The sequence below is a fragment of the Anarrhichthys ocellatus genome, unplaced genomic scaffold, assembly GCF_004355925.1.
Source record: "Anarrhichthys ocellatus isolate YVR2014 unplaced genomic scaffold, GSC_Weel_1.0 scaffold1, whole genome shotgun sequence".
In the NCBI taxonomy this organism is placed as follows: domain Eukaryota; kingdom Metazoa; phylum Chordata; class Actinopteri; order Perciformes; family Anarhichadidae; genus Anarrhichthys; species Anarrhichthys ocellatus.
The window spans coordinates 10,380,100-10,396,935 of record NW_022280031.1 but is presented as its reverse complement, the minus strand read 5'-3'; the positions used below and the strand labels follow the sequence as shown (position 1 = coordinate 10,396,935).

General features: G+C 40.9%; 1 protein-coding gene across 1 annotated transcript; it reads right to left on the bottom strand.

Annotated features, from left to right (window-relative positions):
- Positions 1 to 8,044: 8,044 nt before the first annotated feature.
- On the bottom strand, positions 8,045 to 13,750 carry LOC116382613 (keratin, type II cytoskeletal 8-like). The gene is made up of 10 exons (XM_031845818.1): positions 13,262 to 13,750; positions 11,608 to 11,816; positions 10,794 to 10,854; positions 10,556 to 10,651; positions 10,249 to 10,413; positions 10,008 to 10,133; positions 9,638 to 9,858; positions 9,473 to 9,513; positions 8,662 to 8,864; positions 8,045 to 8,559 (listed from the first exon to the last, which is right to left on the bottom strand). The coding sequence occupies exons 1-10, from the start codon at positions 13,700 to 13,702 to the stop codon at positions 8,452 to 8,454; spliced, it is 1,671 nt and encodes a 556-aa protein (XP_031701678.1). The 5' UTR covers positions 13,703 to 13,750; the 3' UTR covers positions 8,045 to 8,451.
- Between the last annotated feature and the right edge of the window lie 3,086 nt (positions 13,751 to 16,836).

The following is a 16,836-nucleotide window of genomic DNA, read 5'->3' as shown; positions in this document are numbered from 1 at the left end:
ACCTACGCTCATCAGCAAACACCTGCGTCCTGTGTGCCAGTGATCTTTCAAAAACCCTCATGGAGCTCAGTTGTTGGTTCTCTCTCTCCCCTGAGACACCAATTTAATGATTGGTTGACTATAATTTGTGTCACTGCACCATACAACATTGCACTTACATACCTTTCCACTCATGCACTTACTTTACAATACTTACTGATTCCACATGCCACTGTTAGTTCTTCTCTCATTTATTTTTTTTATATTAATAAATAACTGGTTAATTGGCTTGGTTGGTTGTATCTCCCTCTTTTGTCATGCTCTGTGGCCCAGTACCTGACATATGCGGTATGCAGGGCTTAGAATAGACATTTCTACACTCTTTTTCATTATAAAGTGTATTTCATCAAGGGAGTAATTGAACCATGTTAAACTTCATCTAATAACCCACTGAAACTTGCTATTAAGTTTCTCCCCAAATAAAAAAATTGACTTTGATGATGCCTGACATGAACACGAATTATTTGTGTTGAACATGGATAGGCGTGGACTAGGAGTAAGACACAATGACAAATATGCAATGCAATAGTGAAGCCCTGCAAGCTTTCCCTGAGAAGGTAATTCCCTTTATAATGAAAATGTTTTGGATGGATGGTCAAAAAATCAAGACGAGTATACAATATATTCATCCACACATTAATTTAAACAAAGCCTATACATGTTCTTTTTTGTTGATATACATTTTTTTTGATACTGTCAGAGAGGTGATAATTTAACTTTTTGTTAATTATTGGAGTTGTGGTGGTTTTCTACTAAAGTGTGTCATATTGAGCTTCTAATGTTTAAGACATATACTATATTTTAGATTAACTTGAACTCTCAAATGCTACTATATTGTGAATTGTATTTGATCTGATCAATGCTTTATGTCTGTTGTTATTTCACTGGTGGAAACAGATTGTTGTCCACCATATCCCGTACTTTAATTTATTGCATCTAAAATGCAATTGTCCTGTATAGCCTAACCTAAAATGTCTAATTTCTTCAGAAAGCATCAGCTGTTTTGTTGTCGCATGCTTTGGTGATAACACAAGAAAAGTGGCACACCTCAATCAGGCATCCACAATGGTAAATACTCTTCCTTACTACATATTTTGATCCTCTATCTGTCAGCAGCCTACGCCCCAAGCCTGCAGAGGAATTCAGACCTGTTGATCGAGCATAGAACACAGCATAGTTCACATCTCATTGTATTGCCCCTTTTTGTCATTTTGACACTAAGCTTATGGGCTCATGAGTGTTTCTGTTGACGTCAATCCGAGCTGAAAAATTTGAGAAACATACATGACATTTCAAACAGTAGACAGTTAACAGTAGTCTAATCCTGCTGCATGCAGAAATTATTGATGAATACCCAAGATTAGGCATTTGGACAGCAATACAATAGAAACAAATGTGCATCTCTATTCAAATCGTTGAGCAATTATATAAGATCTTTTGTTGTGAAAAAAGCTTCTTTGGATTCAGATCTCATCACAGCACAGAAAACGCCCTAATCAAAGTCACCAACGACCTCCTCCTCTCCTCAGATGACCACTCCCTCAACATCCTAATAATACTCGACCTCAGTGCAGGCTTTGAAACCATCCACCGCTCCATCCTCCTCTCCCGTCTTGAGTCCTCCCTCTTTATCACCGGCACAGCCCTTCCCTGGTTCAAATCATACCTCTCCGACCGCCAACAGTTCATTAGCATCAATAAGTTCAACTCTAACACAGTCTCTCAAGGTCTCCCCCAAGGTTCGGTATGGTTCATGCCTCAAAGACTTAAACACCTGGATGCAAGCCAACTTTCTCAAAGTCAACAGCGACAAATCGGAAATCCTCATTATCTGCTCCAAATCACTAAACAAATCCCACCACAACTTCTCCCTCTGCATTGATGACACCACTGTTCCTGCTTCCACACACATCCATAAGCTTGGTATCATTTTTGATCAAACCCTCTCCTTCAAACGCCACGTCAATCACATCACAAAATAATGCCTTCTTTCATCGAAAAAACATTGCCCGTCTACGCCTCTCCTTCCTTTCCTCAGCCGCTGAAACACTCATCCACGCCTTCATCACCTCTCGACTGGACTACTGCAACAGCATCCTGTACGGCACAATACGCCAAAATCATCAACAAACTACAATACATCCAAAACTCAGCTTCCCGTCTGCTCTCCTACACCAGAGATCACATCACCCCAGTCCTTCAAAACCTCCACTGGCTCCCCATACAGCAAAGAATACAGTTCAAGATTCTCCTCATTACATATAAAGCTCTTCACAACCTAGTCCCTTCATACCTCTGGGACCTCCTGCGCCGACACACTCCCAACTGCAACCTCAGATCCACCAACGCCAAACTCCTGTCCAAGCACCAAACCTGGGGGGACAGGGCCTTCTTCATTGCTGCCCCCTCTCTCTGGAACTCTTGTTTCTTTCTTTACCATGTAAAGTGCCTTTGAGTCCCTTTTAAAGCGTGATACAAATAAAATGTATTTTTGATATTAGTATCATTCTCTTTTATAATGACTCACTCAGACAGAACAAACAGGGTTATGCAACTTTGACGCTGTTTTTTTATCGTATCTGTTGAGTAAAAGGACTGTTGCTCTTACAATTTGTGATTGCCACACTGTTGAGTTGTGACTCGAAGTAAACATCTCCTGAGGTTGGATACCATCTATCATTTAGAGCTACACACGCTCGAGGCGCGGCAGTTAAGTTCTGTCAGATCATAACTTAGATACGTAGAACCAGACTGGTTGGTCCAGCTGTTATGTTCCCCTGCCTTAAGTTGTCATTTCATCAAAAGTTCCCCTTTTCTCCCTCAAGAGATGCGCTGCAGTGCCTGAACGACCTGTCAATCAGTTTTATTGGAAGATTGACAGATCAAACAAAAAGTTGTTTGGAATTCTTGAGAGGTATACAGCACTGAACTTGTGAATAACATACCAGTTTGTACATACATACAAGGTTTGTCCCCCGTTAACCCGTTAAATCATTTTTGAAAACCATTTTGTATCTGTTATGGCTAAAATAATTTGTAAAACTGCATCTTATCATCTGCAAGTTGCTTTTAAGTACAGTGCGCAGGACAGAGAGCACATGGCAGGATCATCACCAACCAGTACTCCTATGATGGAAAACATGGCCACAGGTTTTCTGTATGTCAACTAGATTATTAATCTGTTTTTTACACAAAGTAAGTGAGCCTGCCAACTAAGGCAGGTTGCTCAAGTTGCATTGCTGCATTAACATATGACATTTTACAATGCACCCTTACAACCTGGCATTCTATTCAAGCTTTTTGAAAATGCCCAGCTCTTCTCCCTCTGCCACTGCTGCTGCTTTGTTGTTGTGTAGGTATGTCCACACCCATTATTGCTGCTAATCTTTAATCAGCTTCATCATCATCCCTGCATCCACCAGTACAGCCTGGCATTTACTGTAATACTTTACTGTTTTCACTGTTACTTACTCTCCTACGTGAGTTGACTAACTGATCTAGAACTAAACAAATGAAGGTCTTAACAACAAATTTGACACAGAGCCCTTCAGGGCCACAAGATTAGGTGACAAGGCAGGACCAACTTTACTTGCATTAAATGCAAGAATGTGTTGGATGATGAAGATAAAACGAAGACTGAAATTATGATTCAAACCTGTGTTACAGTCAGACAAAAATGAGCTGAATATATGGCTTCAGTGAGCCTTTTTTGTGAAGGGAGATGTTGATCTGAAAATAGATAATCAGGGAACATGTTGAATTTAATAGCTTTGGCTATACACTTACTGGCCATTTTATTAGGTACACCTGTACAACAACTCTGCCATAAATTCTATTTTTACAAAGCCTGTACGTGTTCTTTTTTGTTGAAAATGTCAGAGAGGTGATAATTTAACTTTCTGTTAATTATGTGGTTGTTGTGTCATATTGAGCTTCTAATATTTAAGTCAACTTTTACTTTATTTTAGATTAACTTTACGTCTCAAATGCAACTATATTGTGAATTTTATTTGATTCTTCAGAAAGCATCAGCTGTTTTGTTGTTGCATGCTTTGGTTTTAACCCAAGAAAAGTGGCACACCTCAACCAGGCATCCAGAACGTGAAATGTTCTTCCTTACTACAGATTTGCATCCTCTATCTGTCAGCAGCCTACGCCCCAAGCCTGCAGAGGAATTCAGACCTGTTGATCGAGCTTAGAACATCTTTTTTTTTCATGCTTTAAAACACTTGTCAGTCTTGTACTTATGATATCAAGTCCTGTATAGACAAATCCTGCACAAGACAAATTGACAAGAGGATAAAACATATTGCTGCCGGTGTAGTTTTAATGTATTGAGATGATTAAATCTGACAGTTTACATGACTAAATTATAAAGCCCTGGATGGACATCAAACATTAATGTTTTTTTAACAAGTTCGTCATCATGTTTCTTCAGTGGAATTTAGTAGCAAGTGAATCAGAACAAATGATGTGTCTTGTTATTTGATGGGCTCACGGACTGCCTCACAGATGACTCACCTGTTCTTTTGTAATTACACTGTATGTGTGTGTGTTGTTGGCTAGGTCCTTGAATAAAAATGAATGAAAATAGTAAGCATTATTAAAATAAAGCTCCATAAAGAATAGAAAATATATTATCATGAATAATATTGAACAAATAAAAGAGCATAACAAAAAAAAATCCAGTAAAGATAACCTCTATAAAGGACAAAGGGCTTAACGTTAAGTGTACAACATCTGCCTGCAGGCAGTTGGATGAAGAGGTAAGCAGAGCATTCCCTTGATTGTCTTTTCTCATTGAGGTGTGTGCATGTGTACTCTGGACTCTAACCTACTACACAGAGATGTATTGTTTTGATTAAATTCCATAAAGGTAAAACTGAAACCCGTAAAACACATTCGCCCCCAGTTTAGGGTGAGGAATGTGATGCCCATAAATCAGTCACAGTAATGCAGCCACGGTTCTTTCTATGTTCCTGTTCTTGGGGCGACCGTGGCTCACTGGCTTGAGAGGGTTGTCTGGTAACTGCAGGGTCAACGGTTCAATCCTCGACTGGGATGTGCCACGTGTCGTAGTATCCCTGAGCAAGACACTGAACCCCTGGCTCCCCGGGCGCCTATCATTGGCAGCCCACTGCTCCCTATATATAGGGATGGGTCAAATGCAGAGGTCAAATTTCGTGTATATGACAATAAAAAGGGTTTCTTATTCTCGTCACTGTAGCCTCGCACTCATTTATCTGGTGAATCTACTATATGTTGTTTCTGTGTTTATTTGTTATGGCTTATTTTTTATTCTGTACTTGCCACATCGACAAAGGTTTTATTCATAAGTGCAGATTTGGAAAGGGTGCAACAGCGAACACCGAGGTGGGCTTTTGACAGGTTTAGTTCAACACAGTGACCTGCAGCATTGACAATTCTGCCTGCTCCAACAGGAAGAGTGCACATTAGTTCAGCATGACTGCAGAGAGGGGGAACGCTGTGTGATCAAGGTGTGTCCTCTCTAGAGTAGTAGTAGAGTAGCTCCATGCCTCCTAGGGGCAGTTTGGACAACAACTTGAATGAATAACGGTTGAAATGTGTTTAATAAATGCAATTTTGGTTTGTTTGGTTTGTTTGTTTATATTGTAACGAGCAGACCTTCATGCAGAACCAGCGGGCAGCTGCAGCAGCATAGATGGGTCTGTGTTACAGAACAGTATGTCTGTGTAGCAGAAGCTGTCAGAGCAGATTCCTCTGCAGGGCAAACAGACCGGCTCCCAAAAGACACTCAAAGGTCTAAGTCAAACACAAACAGATAAGAAGAAGTTATTAAAAGGTTACTGCAGGGTGTACACCTCATTCCAAACTATACATGTGTATTTGTACCATCATTAACTGTAAAACAAATCTGTCAACATTGATTGCAACCATGCATTTTATAGCCTTTGAACTAAATATAATTTCCATGAAATTATCAGTACTGTTCATCAGCTGACCATGAAGAGCAGTTCAAAGTTTGTATGGGATTGAGCAAATTGACTTCATTTGACAAAATTAGTCAGAACTGCAATCTGAACAGTGGCTTCGAGGTCATCTTTGCTTTTACTTGTAGATTTCCCCATTGGTTAAGCTAAAAAGCTGACTAAGCTAACCTCAAAGCACTGCAACTTAAGAAAACACAAGCAAATGAAAAAAAAATCTATTTGACAAAAGAAAATGTAGAAATAAAGCATTGCAAAGTGAAAGAACACAAGCAAATACAGAAACATGCTACAAAAACAGAAAGCAACTAGAGGGGTGCACTCAGTAGAGTGCAGATCTCCATCAAGTGATGTCTGCAAGGACAACTGCTGTATTGTGTGACTGAATGAATTCAACCAACAACTTCTCAATGTGTTGCTATAGTTTGTGGCTCATGAAGCAAAGTTGTATCCGTTTTAACATTCTGATTGCATGATTCAGATATTACAGCAGATATTTGCTGTTCATCAAGCGCTGATTACTGGCCTATGAAATCAAATAGCGGTATAGCCTACATATTATCTGAATCATGCAATCAGAACATTTGATCTAAAACTAAATTTAATAACGTTAGCTCATTTTTAGCTCATTTCTATTAAGTTAATCAAACAGCTGATGTCATTCAAACACAATGAAATGCTTGTGCAATGTGGCACTCTGCAATACACAACACATTCCCAGACAACAGCAACAAGAAAGAAACATCACACACAGTATTAAATTATACAGTGATACAGTGAAACAGTACATTTGCGGTGCGTATGGGTGCGCCAACTGTTTAGCAACCTGAGGTGAGAAGAAATGAGAACAAAGCGGGGTGGCTGGTGTCTTTGAAAAATTATTTTTGCCATATTTTGCTCTGTGCCACTTGCAGCCTTTCTGTATTTTTTTTTACACTGTGATGTTGCTTTTAGCTTGTACATCATTTTGTACGAGTCCTTCTAGCTCTGATGCCAACACATGCTCTATTTCCTTCAGTAAAAGCAGAGTCAGTATGAACCACCACAGATTTGAATACAGGCACAGTTTGTGTTTTGAGCAGGTTATTTTTAAGCATGATAATACTAGAGGTGAGGTTTTCGTATTAGGTCATCTCTTACAGCTATTGCTGTGAACATATTTCACAAAACCATATTTCACAAAGCCTTCAAACCTGACAAATCTCCATTCTGCCTGAGTGTATGTCGGCAGCCACAGTTCTGTGAGGAGCGATGAATGGTGGGTGGTACTGTGGGATTTGTGCAGTTTTTTGTCTTAAACTTCATGAAAGGTTGTGTACCCTTGGGTGCAGCACCACCATCCAATTCATGTTCAAACCTGTTCTTCCAGGGCTGCAAAGGCCTCTTAAGTAAATATGTGAGAGTGAGAAAAATACATTTTACTTCAGATAAATCATATGTTACTTTAGCACACACACAGAGACTCTCACAGTTTGCATTAGTTGTATTCCTTGATACAACTCTTGTCGTATTTGAATTAGACTGCATGTTGGATTTGTTTAATTTGCATGTGCTTTGTTTGAACTTAAGATTCATACTTCTTTACAGAAAGGGCTTAAAGGGGTTTGGACCATGACCTTTGCTGAAATTTTAAAGGAATGCATGACCTTCAATTCTTTTTGTGAAAGAGAAAAATGTGTGTGTGTGTGTGTGCGTGTGTGCGTGTGTGCGTGCGTGCGTGCTTTCGTGCGTGCGTGCGTGCGTGCGTGTGTGCATGCGTTTGTGTGTTTTTGTATGTGTTGACACACCAGAATGTCCCTTCAGGACAATTTTAAATGTGTTTGCCAACAGCTGTCTTTCATTGTGTCTTTAAATGATTCTTTTAATATTTTTGTAAATATTCTCCTCATTTTGTGAGGTTTGTCATGTTTTTAAAAAATAATTGAAAGAGTGCAACTATACATCAAACTTACATGGAACCCTACAATTCAACAAAACACACGAACATGTAAAATACAATTTGAAGAACATTTATTGTGGGGCTAACATGACTCCAGGTGTTGCCAACAGTAGCACCAAAAAATGTTTTTTGCGAAGCAGAAGTCATGAAGGCTTTTGTGACAGATTTTCAACTGTTTAAGTACAGCAGGTTTAGCATAACAAGTTCAGCAGGGCGATGGTTTATTTCCCCTAATTACTCCTATCAGCAGTATTGATGCGACAGCAGTGCTTTGAGTGAGTCAACCGACAAGATAGCGCAGCAGAGCAAAGCACATACAATAGCGCCACTTGCTGGCCAAACAAGTGTGGTGCAGTAATCTCTGAACCAGCGCAGTGATGGACTGCAGTTGACAGTAAATCATTTACAGAAACCTGAACAAAGACTCATCCAGTGTCACCTAGGATATCTGTAGGGAAGTTGCTTACAGAAGAACCATTATCTGACAAAACAGGAATAAACACATCACTCCTCAGCCACAGCCACAGCTTCAGCCTCCCCCTGCTCCTGCTCCTGCTCCTCCTCCTTCTCCACGGCCGCTGGCTCCTCGGTTGCTACCTCCTGGTTCTCCTCCTCCTCCTTCTCCACGGCCGCTGGCTCCTCGGTTGCTACCTCCTGGTTCTCCTCCTCCTCCTCCTCTTCCTTCTCCACGGCCGCTGGCTCCTCGGTTGCTACCTCCTGGTTCTCCTCCTCCTCCTCCTCCTTCTTCTCCTCGGTCTTGACCACCACGGTTTCTGTCTTGGTGACTGTGGTGCTCTTCACTGTTGCTCCGTCGAGGGCATTGACAGAACTGCTGCTGGCCCTGACTCCACCATAGGAGCAGCTGACGTAGGAAGGTGTTCGAGAGCTCTCCAGGCCGTAGGCATTGTAGTTCCCAGCTGCACATTCAGAAGTAAAAGGAAATCATTAACACAGACGTAGTGGGGGAAAGGGAGGTAAATGAGGAGATATTTGGATGAACACATATTTTTGTGTAGGCAAAGGATTAGTAGGAGTGATTCTTAGAGATCTCAGGAGCTGATGTGGGCCAAAAAAGCCCATTGAGAGTTTGCATTTGATTTAAGTCTATCTAAATTAACTTACATTTAACTATTTTAAATGACAACGAATGCAGATCTTTCCACTTTTTACACAACCATCACATAGAAAACATGATTTGCCGAGCATTCAACACAAGTGCAGACCCTGAGAGCAGATTTGCAGGTGTAATGAAGTGGTGTGTGGTTGAAAGTTGTGGTAATTTTAGTAAGATGTCCAACACTTCCCCTATGATAGCATCACTGCAGTTATGCCAAGGTTGGGTTTGTCACATGAACAATTTTATGAAACGTGTCTGACCAGAGATCATATTGTGTTGTGGATGACCTGATGTCACCCTTTTAGATATACCAGTATGCAATGTTGATGCTTGTATGAAGAGTTTTGATGGGTAGTTTTAATGTGTTATACTGTAACATGTTTGTACCAAGGTAGAACATGAACTCACAAGTCTGCTTGGATATATTGGTCTTGATTCCAGTTGCTAACCTGTAGAGAAAAACAGAAAAAGAAAGGAGCAAGCAGAATATTATGAGATATACACAATGATATTCATGCAAAAATATATTTCTCATCAGCTCCACAAGGTGGTGCTTTCACAGCAACAGCTTACCTGCTCTCCTCTCCTTCCAGCAGCTTCCTGTAGGTGGCAATCTCAATGTCCAGAGCCAGCTTCACATTCATTAGTTCCTGGTACTGGCGGACTTGAAGGGCCATGTCGTGCTTGGCTCTCTGGAGTGCTTCCTCCAGATCTCTGATGCGGAGTCTAGCGTCCTTCACTGCCAGCTCACCACGCTCCTCAGTCTCTGCGATCTGAGCTTCCAAACTGTTTCGCTAGAGAAAAGGCAGAGAGTGAAGTGTAGTACAAAACCCCCTATAGTCTTAATAAGACCAAGGAGTTATCAAATCAAAGACATTAAAGACTAAATCACATTACAGTCAACTGTGTATAAAAACACAGAACTGAAATGTGTAGCTCTTACCTGTGATTTAACCATGTCAATTTCAGACTGCAGCCTCATTATCCTGCGGTTCATGTCAGCGATCTCAGCTTTGTTTGACTTCAGGTCATCACCATGTTTACTTGCTGACTGCTGCATCTCTGCATACTGGTACAGACAGGGGACAAGTCAGAGTGACACATCAAAATGCTGTTGTTGTTGATAGTTTGATTTTAGCCACATTCTTAGGAAGGTTTTGTTTTGACATGAATAGTGGTCTCACCTTAGTCTGGTACCATGACTCAGCCTCGGCTCTGCTTCGGTTGGCGATGTCTTCATACTGGGCACGCACTTCTGCAACGATGGCGTCCATGTCAAGGTTACGGCTGTTGTCCATCTCCACCACAACGCATGTGTCCTTGATCTGGCTCTGCAGCTCATGGATTTCCTACACAGGATAATACAAAAAACACGAGCAGAGAAAAAAATGGACATGGGACAACATGAAAATGCTCTTTGTTTTAAGGTGACATATGGTTAAATCAATGAATCAATTTTTGCGCAACTGAAAAGTGAAATAAGGTCATTACTGTGTCATAGATCTGCCTCAGGACCTCAATCTCATCAGAGAGCCCATCCAGTTTGGCTTCCAGCTCCACTTTGATCATATAGGCTGCATCAGTGTCCTGCACAGAAAAGGCTACACTGAGAATATTCATCGTTGCATGCAGCCCCGGCCTTGAGGTAGAAATGACCATTGTGTGGGCTCGTTCTGCTCAAAGGCTTATTGCAGATTCGAGATCAAGAATATGTTAGACCTAAACTGACCTTCTTTATGAGGACAAAGTTGTTCTCACACTCATTGCGCTTGTTGATCTCATTCTCATACCTGGAAAAAAAAGATCAGAAAGAATTAAAATTATTTACAGAATTGTATTCTAATCTTTTCAGTCTCCTCGTCTGATCCACATGTAGCACATCTATGTATATGCACAAGGTGAAAAAAGGTTTAATCATACATTTGCATTTATTAAAACCTGCAATAACAGTAGTTGTCACTTGGGGGTAGCTTAAACAAGCTGTAAACTCAGACACTCAAACACTCAGGATATGAAGACCAACATTGTAATTAATTTGGAGTGATTCTGATCTCCTGTTGTATCACTTCAATGTTATGTCTTTATCTGCTCCATGTTCACCGGATAGTGGCTAATTTAGTTTTGTCGTTTGATGCTGGGAAGTTTGCGTACAGTGAGTTTCCATGCTGTCTGCTGCTGCAGAAAATGTCACTGATGAAAGCGGTGAGAGTGAATGAAAACCATAAAGTTGTGGAATCAAAGCAAAGAACTGAAAAACGCTAAAATGCTCTGTAGAGCCGAGAGCTACACCTTTCACGTGTATTTTTTTTTTCATCGTGAATTTAAAAATTTTGTCCTGGAATAGAAAAAATATATATATAAAAGTTTTGATTGGTGTAGTTTCAAAAGAAAAATGGAATGAAATAGATGGGGTTTCCTCCAAAGCTATCTGCATCTAAAGGAACAGATTTCTGTAGTCATTTAATCCATTGTTAACCATATTGATAATAGCCACATTAAGAATGAGGGTAACACTGAAGGTTGAAATCATCTACCCCACTCACTTGTTTTTGAAGTCCTCAACCACGCCCGTCATGTGATGCATGTCGGACTCAAGTTTGAATTTTTCATGACCTAAGTTGTCGAGCTGCTTACGCAGGTTGGCAATGTAGGCTTCGAACATGGCATCCACGTTTGAGACAGACGTGGTCTGTTCCTGCACAAGTTTCCACTTGGTCTCGAGCATTTTGTTCTGCTGTTCTAGAAAGCGTACCTGCAGACAGACGAAAATGAATGATCAATAAAGAAGAGGTAAATATTCAGAAATGACTTGTCTTAATGGTTAAAGAATGGGGAGATGGTAATGCACTATACTTGTTTTATTTGTGTGTGTGTGTGTGTGTGTGTGTGTGTGTGTGTGTGTGTGTGTGTGTGGACAGAGAGAAAGAATGCCTGTAAAAAGAAGGTGGGCATTACATGTGAATGGATTCACTTTGTTGTTTGCTGATGGACAAATAACCACATAAAGTTTGACTCAACAAAAATAACTAATTGAGCTTCTCTCTAAATGTCGCATCAATTACTCCTCATTCATTTCTCACCCATAGTGCCACTTTTCGACACAAAGAGGCACTGTGTCCCTGTTTCCCATTTACAACTCTTCTATTGAGTGTCTAGTGCAGGGTGGGGTCCCGCTACCACTTGGCAAACATGATGAGAGACATACAGGTCTGCGTGAGTGTGTGCAATATCACGATGGTATGCAAGCTTTGTTTTACATTGTGAATAATTAGTTTCAGCGTGATTGATTTACAGCTTAACTTCTATGCTCCTGAAACAAGAATGTCCCAATGGGCGATTAAAGAATCTGCTCAATCTCAGGTGGTTGAGAGTGCACACCTCTGTTAAAATAACTAATAATCATATATATATATACTGTATATATACATATAATCATATAGAATCAGTAAAAAAAAGGTATAGTGAGTGTATAACAATGGTTTATGCTAAGAAAATTGCCTAATACAGCCTCATTAAGTGGGCATTATTGAGATAACTGATAGTGTTCTGTTGAAATGTTTTTCTTTCGTGATCTACTTCACTCAGTAAACTTTTCTCTCGGCCACGCCCACTCTTTTTTTCTTCTGTAAGTGTTTGTACAGGCTGTGATTATTCAGTAAGTTTAATTTAAGAATAACACAACACATATGTTTTTGCAAAAGAGCACGCCTGGCACTACTTTCAGAACCACCAAATCTCTTTTTATGCAGGCTATTGCTCATATTGGAATGCACCCCTTCAAGCTAAATTTGTTCTGCCCTTCATCCCAGCCCAATGTACTCTGTATCCAGGTTGATCCTCTTGTCAAAGCTCTATGACCTCACCTGAGAGTGAAAACATGTGAGGAAGCTATGGCATTACTCAAAACAGTCTGTATCCTCCACAGTATCAGCGTGCATGGCTTTTAGCAGACGCTGTTTTGTTACACAGTTTTCACTGGATGATCTCTATTGTGAAATCAGGCCTCTTTCACGTTGAGCTATTTTTGCTTGTAATACACTCATTTCCTCAGATGTTCCTGAGTTTTTTTTCTACTCTGTGTGGAATTTAATAGCTTTATCCAAACAGTCCAAAAGCTATAAAGCGACAAACTGTATGAGCTGTTTGTTGCTATTATTGCAAGGTGAATGGTTCAAGGAGAATCCTGAGCTGACTGACCTTGTCAATGAAGGAAGCAAAGCGGTTGTTGAGGGTCTTGATCTGCTCCTTCTCCTGGGTGCGGACCACCTGGATGCTGGGGTCAATCTCCAGGTTCAGCGGGGCCAGCAGGCTCTTGTTCACAGTCACCGCAGTGATGGGGGCTTCATTGGCCATGCCACCTCCCATACCTCCACCGAAGCCCATATAGCCAAACTCTACTCCACCTCCTCTTTGTGCAAACCCCCCGGCAATATACCTACTGGCCACTTTAAACCCCCCAGAGCCCACAGCAGCACCACAGCTGCCCAATCCCCCATAGGAGCTGCGGACAGCGTTGCTCTGCCTGCCACCACCCTGGCCACCGTAGCCGGAGAAGGAGCGGCTGCTGTAGCCCTGGGATGGGCCCCCGGAGGAGGACTGAGTGGAGTAGGTGGTGGTCTTCATGGCTCTGATAGACATGGTCGGAAGCAATGAGGTGGTGTGAGAGGAGACACTCTGCAGAGGGAAGGAGAGCCAGGCAGATAGACCCTCCCTGATCCCCAGTGCTATTTATCAGAGCAGGGGAGGGACCCAGCTGAGGTGCGATTGGCTGGTGTCCTCAGCAGGGGAGTGAAGGATGAGGGAATGTTAGGGAAGAAAATCTCACTTGTAGTGTGTGTGGGGCCCTGCCCCACACACCAAGAATTACATAATAGTCACTATGCCAGTTTCTATAAAACTGCTGGAGAAAGACCTTTTTATTTCCAAACTGAAAACATTGCAGTGATATACATCACATAACAAACACTGCCAACCTATTTTGCATTCATGAAATCATACTGTACTGTCCTGTACATGTTAGTTGTATCATCTGTACACAACCACACACACACACATATATACAGACTCATGCAACACCAGAATATAAAGTCAAACCTCAGGTATAATGAACAGGCACATAATTTTAGGACCTCCTCTTTACTTTACAACCGTTCTCAAGGATGTGACATATTGCAAAGTAAATTGTGGGTGTCCAGTGTGATGTGCTTTGTGGGCTATGTGACTGTCTGTCTCATAATTGTGGGAGAACCAGATTTACCCACTGAATATATTCCACTATTTATATGTGTAAAGTGTTTTTGAGCAGACATGTTGCATCCAATTCTTGCAAGAAACATTTATTACTTTAACAGAAAATATTGAAATAGAAAAAGGTTAAAACAATAGACTTTTACAGGTTCCATCTCAAACTTCAAAGTGAAAAAGCCTGTGTGTCGTCACGCTGCACAACTAAGGTGCAGCTGGATGTTTCCATTATCAGCTGTGATCGATGGACAGGCAATACACACACACACACACACACACACACACACACACACAGGGACTATTGGTGAACATTCCTTTCATATCAGCCAGGTGAAGAGTAAACAGTTTGTTTTTTTCTTTTATTCTGAACCCCACCTTAGTCCCGTAAAACACACCATAAAAATACTGGATAGATGGATGGAGATAGATAGATAGATAGATAGATAGATAGATAGATAGATAGATAGATAGATTGTATTGATTAGTGATTTTGTGTATCTATGTTTCCATGGTTGCACATATTAAAGATCAAAACACACATTTTTGGTAAGGCCATATCATTTCATAACATGAACCCCAACCATCAATCATGATTCATTTGTCACGTAGCAGATTTATGACTCATGATCTTTTCTGAGCAGTTTGATGACTGTTGCCAAATTTTTACCAGAATAAACCCCTTGCTCTCTCAATGAACATTTTCACCACAACCCTTCTCTTTTGTTTTTATGGTTTTATATGGTTATGAAAAGACTATTTACCAACCATTCCCGTGTTGGACATTACTGTACAACTTAACAACCTGAAAGGGACTTTCAGGCTTTGGACCGATCAGAAAAATGCATGTTTTGCTTGGCTTGTCTCAAACAGTGACGTGACTCCTCACAATGGAGTTGCTGTGCTAAACTTGGAGGCAACCATATATGTACAAGTCAACCAGTTTTTGTTGTTTCATTAACTCAGCCTCTCCGGCATCGACACCAACCGATGAGCTGTATTTATTTTCATGTTTGGTGATGTATGGGGTGATTCAATAAAATCTCCTTCCTCCAGATGTGATCGTTTGTTCTGCATTAAGAAATTAAGAAGGCAATTTACGAAGCTAACCCTCTGACCCTAAAGTCTCTTGAGAGGCCAGTAATGTTTTGGTTTGTACGAAGCTGCTATATGACACACCAAGTCAGGAATGTGCTGATAGAAACACATACATGCTACAAGAGAGAGAGGATGGGTGGGGGGGGGGGGGGGGAAGAGGGGCAAGGGGGGGGGTATGAGAAGGCAATTAGCAAAGTTAAGAAACAAACTTATTCCACACATATGATAGACTGGTTGAGATGTTCCGTGAGAATGGGCCGGGATGGTGTACAGTAATCCTAAGCAGGCTGGAGATGCATCACTATCATGCATCCTACAGTATAATGTAGTTAAAATAAACTTAATGTATGCAGTGCTTTATGAGCAATATAAACAATACAAAATTAGACTCAAGTTAAGGGCTGGAATTGAGGAACACGTAGAGCAGGGTTATGCAGGAACTGAATTCAAAGGCAAAGAAGACAAGTGCTATAAAATTCTGAATGTCTTTTAAGAGTCCGTCAGTTTCAGGCTGCGGTCTTAAAGTTGGACTTTGCTGTAAGGAATTATCAGTAAAAATCAGTTATAAAACTCCCTTCCTGCCTCGCCCTGTCATTCCTGTTCAAACAGAGAGCCTCCAGCGCAGACATAAAGGAAATCTGCACCAAGGCACGGTGCATGGAGTTGAACAATGTGAGCACACATGTACTCATTGTGACAAGGCAGGGAGAAACAGAACATGCCGTTCCATGAGCTTCTTAGTTCTTCTCTCACTTGGTTTGTTTGCCGTGGGACTCACGCCCCCTAGTGACTGAAGGATGGAAGTGTGCATTTTAAGGCCAGGAATTGCACAGGAGGTGTGGCATGATGTGGTCACATGTTAACGTCACGGTTACTCATTGACCATGTGCTTATCTGCTACATGAAACTTGATCAACGGGTCGGGTGTGGCTGATTTGTTAACTGTAGTAGAGGCAGAACACTCAACACAGACATCAATGTTAGTCTGTCTGCCACCACTTTGATCCAGATGGAAAACTCCCAGGTCATTTTAAATGGATTAACAGCAACATTTGCAACAAACATTTATAGTCCCCATGAAATTTACTGACTTTAGTGACTCCCTGATTTTTCCTCTAGCGCCACCTTGAGGTTGATAGTTGGGATTCAGAGTGACTTATCTTTACAACTATTGAATGGTTTTCCGTGAAATTTGCTCCAGTTATTCGAAGTCCCGAGAGCCTCATTTAAAAAAAATGTTTTGATCGCTTAACTTTTCATCTATAAAATTTAAAATGTCATTCCCATCAGCCTCAGCTGTAATTTATTTTTACTGTTAATTAACAAATGTTAGCATGCTAACAGTCTAAGGCTAAACCAGTGGATAATTTTGCTCAAGGAAATTCTCTGTTACAAAAGTATTAGCACCAAAATATACTTCAAGTATGAAAAGT

Bases quoted from the DNA above. Each gene is read 5' to 3' on its own strand.
- LOC116382613 (XM_031845818.1), bottom strand. From the start codon at position 13,702: ATGTCTATCAGAGCCATGAAGACCACCACCTACTCCACTCAGTCCTCC. The intron at 11,817-13,261 runs GTCAGTCAGCTC...GTCTGTCTGCAG, and splicing joins TTGCTTCCTTCATTGACAAG to GTACGCTTTCTAGAACAGCA. The intron at 10,652-10,793 runs GTCAGTTTAGGT...TTTTCTGTGCAG, and splicing joins ACTTTGTCCTCATAAAGAAG to GACACTGATGCAGCCTATAT.